This window comes from Sphaeroforma arctica (genome assembly GCF_001186125.1).
Source record: "Sphaeroforma arctica JP610 unplaced genomic scaffold supercont1.995, whole genome shotgun sequence".
Lineage (NCBI taxonomy): Eukaryota > Ichthyosporea > Ichthyophonida > Sphaeroforma > Sphaeroforma arctica.
This window is the reverse complement of record NW_014039563.1, coordinates 25,080-26,871: the sequence shown is the minus strand read 5'-3', so window position 1 is coordinate 26,871 and position 1,792 is coordinate 25,080. Positions and strand designations below refer to the sequence as shown.

Sequence of the window (1,792 nt, the reverse complement as noted above, 5' to 3'; positions counted from 1 at the left end):
ATGTGTGTGTGTGTGAAATTGGTTATGGTTTTTCTATACGATTGTACTCGATTTTGGAATCTTCCTGGCGTCGGAAAAAAACGCGAGATAAATTTACAGTCTTATATATTTACATATATATAAATACACACAGACACACGCACACGCACGCACACACACACACACATATATATATATATATATATGTATATATATGTATTATATAGACACACACACATATATATATATATGTATATATATATATATATATATATATGTATTTATATTTATGTTGTGTGTGCCTCTTAGTCTTGTTATCTTAGTCGTACACTACAGTTTGTTATAAGTTCACATACAGGGTATAATAATATTGTTGTAATGTATGCCACTTCCTGTGCCATACACTTTCTATGTATATTAATATTTTTGAACATGTGAATTGTACCACATGAGATATGTATATTATAGGCTTGTCATCTCATTTGCAATCCGTGATGCTGTCTTCGTTTACGCAGCGCAAGGAGAATGCCATGCTGAAGTCCCTTCTGGTCGATGAGAATGGTACTCAGCACGACAAAGGCAATGCCACTGGTGACGTTCAAAACGCCGGTACGGCTTACACCGATGGTATAAATAATACGTCCAACAATGTGACTAAAGATGCGAAGAGCTCTGCTCACAATACTGCTCGTGCTTCTGTTTCTAAGCCTGGCACGTGGGGTGTGGGGAACACGGCAGAACAGATACAGGGTCAGGCGAAGGCACCGAACACGACAGGAAATGTGACGGGAAATGCCACACAAACACAAGCGGGTCTGACACCAGGTTTGCAATCGCTCATACAACCACAGCCACAACCACAAATATCACAAACACAGACACAAACACCACCGCCAGCATCAGCACCTAAAGCGCAAGGCATGGTACAGTCTCAGGCACAACAGGCTATGACACAACCCCAAACACAGTCTCAAACACTGCCGTCGCAAAGCACGGGGCATGACAGAACACCGGCGCAAACTAAGATACAGGCACGACCGCAGAGTAAGGCTCAGACTGTGCAAAACAAACCCGCACAGGCACAGATCAACCCCTCGGGCCAACCACAAGCTAGTGGTAAAACACAGGCAGCTGGTAAAGCACAGCCAGTGCAGAACAAGCCTTCGGCGCAGAATAATCCACAGGGACAACCGACACAACAGACTCCGAATAAGGCATCGGCGCAGAATAAATCACTGGCGCAGGCACAGAATAAAACACAGGTACAGAATAAATCACAAGCACAAATACAAGCACAGACACAAGCTATGCCGTCGCAGACACAGGCACAAACGGGTGCGGCGCCAACTGCCTCAGCGCCCGCGGAGAGGTTTTTCCCCGAGATCCCAAAGAAGCCAAAGGGGGCGAATGGCTAGTTATGTGAACTGGAGAGTATCTTAGTAATTAACCAAATAAAGTATATAAAATCTTACATCGCAGACGTTACGATCCCCCTTTACATGCGCGCAACAGAATCTAAACAATATAATGAGAGCGAGTAAATGAGTGATACAATTGCACCGAAGCTATATATTGTGATCGACTGAGCAGAGCCCGAGGGTTAAGGGTTTTGGTCTGGCCTACCAAGACCTAGGCCAGGATTTGGGCTGACCAGACCATTTATCAATTTTGTGTCATCAATAGTTATGTATGTGTTCCCACAAGAATGACATATTACATGACACGGTTATACACGCTACAACACTTGTTTTATTACCTGTTTATGGACCGATAATGAATTGTAGTGTACGTCTAGATATATTCTCAAGAAAAC

The 1,792-nt window shown here is 43.4% G+C and overlaps 1 protein-coding gene across 1 annotated transcript; it reads left to right on the top strand.

Annotated features, from left to right (window-relative positions):
• Positions 1–493: 493 nt before the first annotated feature.
• Positions 494–1,430, top strand: SARC_09595 (hypothetical protein; the record flags this gene model as incomplete). The annotated part of the gene is made up of 1 exon (XM_014296386.1): positions 494–1,430. A coding segment is annotated over one exon (901 nt), but the record flags the coding sequence as incomplete, so codon positions are not given.
• Between the last annotated feature and the right edge of the window lie 362 nt (positions 1,431–1,792).